Below are 1,526 nucleotides of genomic sequence, written 5' to 3' on the forward strand. Positions count from 1 at the left end.
GGTACCGGCACCGGCAGCGCGCGGCGGCGGGAGCGGGGAAACGGGGAACCGGGAGCGTCGGGAAAGCGGGAGCACCGGGGAAACGGGGAACCGGGAGCATCGGGGAGCCGGGAGCAGTGGGAAGGCTCAGCACCGGGGAAATGGGAGCAGTGGGAGCCGCAGTAGCGGGGGAAAGGGAAACCGGGGAACTGAGGAACCGGGGAGCCGTGGCACCGGGAAACAGGGAGCACCGAGAAACTGGGGAACCGCAGCTCTGGGGAAACAGGGAGCCGTGGGCACCGGGAAACCGCGAGTACCGGGAGGCTGCAGCACCGGGGAAACGGAAAACCGGGCAACTGGGGAGCGGGAAAACCGTGGGAACCGGGGGGTATTAGGGAGCCACAGCACCTGGGAACCGGGAAACCAGGGAGGGGCAAAACCGTGGGCACCGGGAAAGGGGGGAGTACAGAGGAGCTGAGAAGCCACAGGATCGGGGAAACGGGAAACCAGGGCACCCGAGAGTCGTGGGCACCGGGGAACCGGGGAGTGGCGGGCACGGGCGAAGCGGGGGCATCGGGAAACTGTGAGCAACGGGGATACGGTTAACCGTGGGCACTGGGGAGCTGCAACACCGCGGAAACGGGGAACCGGAGGGTGGGAAAACTGTGGGAACCGGGAGCATCGGGAGTCGCAGTACCCGGGAACTGGGAAACCGGGGGCACTGGAGAGCCGCGGCTTTGGGGAACCGGGAGCATCAGGGAACCAGGAAATCATGGGCACGGGGGAACCGGGAACACTGGGCATCTCTGGCACGGGGGAATCGGGAGCAGCATGCAGCCGGGAACCGGGAGCAGTGGGCAGCCACAGCACCGGGAAGCCGCAGCACTGGGGAACCGGGAGCATCGGGATCACCCACCTGGCACCTCCTGCCAGGCCTGGCACCGGGTGTGGGCACCAGCACCGGGCCACGGCGGGGCTTGGGGTGGGCCAGGAGGGAACCGGAGCGCCCCCGGTGACAGCAGCTCCAGCGGTGGGGAACACCGGGACACCCCCGTCCCCTCTCCCGTCCCCGTCCCAGGTGTCGACTTCAAGATGAAGACGATCGAGGTGGACGGGATCAAGGTGCGGATACAGATCTGGTGAGTGGCGGCACTGGATCCCGGGGGGCATTCTGGGGGGTCTGAGTCCCGCTCCCCCAGCCGGAGTGGGGGCTGAGCCCTGCCCAACTCGTGCCGCGGGTGGTGGCACTGACCCCCTGTCCCCGGGCAGGGACACGGCCGGCCAGGAGCGGTACCAGACCATCACCAAGCAGTACTACCGGCGGGCACAGGTACGGGGGGTTCCCATCCTGGCGTGCAGGAGAGGGGAAACTGAGGCACGGATTTGGGGTGTCAGTGGCCGGCCCCCCCTCCCGCAGGGCATCTTCCTGGTGTATGACATCAGCAGCGAGCGCTCCTACCAGCACATCGTGAAGTGGGCCAGCGACGTGGATGAGGTAGGGGTGCATGGGAGGGAGGTGGGGGTCCCCTCGCCGTGGTGGGGGGGGA

At 68.3% G+C, this 1,526-nt stretch overlaps 1 protein-coding gene across 1 annotated transcript; it reads left to right on the top strand.

Annotated features, from left to right (window-relative positions):
• Nucleotides 1–475: 475 nt before the first annotated feature.
• LOC115307258 (ras-related protein Rab-15-like) lies at nt 476–1,474 on the top strand (the record flags this gene model as incomplete). Its single annotated transcript, XM_029958482.1, has 4 exons — nt 476–926; nt 1,058–1,118; nt 1,249–1,309; nt 1,397–1,474. Coding segments are annotated over exons 1-4 (375 nt in total), but the record flags the coding sequence as incomplete, so codon positions are not given.
• Between the last annotated feature and the right edge of the window lie 52 nt (nt 1,475–1,526).

The sequence above is a fragment of the Manacus vitellinus genome, unplaced genomic scaffold, assembly GCF_001715985.3.
Source record: "Manacus vitellinus isolate BGI_N305 unplaced genomic scaffold, ASM171598v3 ctg7180002433425_pilon, whole genome shotgun sequence".
NCBI classification, from domain to species: domain Eukaryota; kingdom Metazoa; phylum Chordata; class Aves; order Passeriformes; family Pipridae; genus Manacus; species Manacus vitellinus.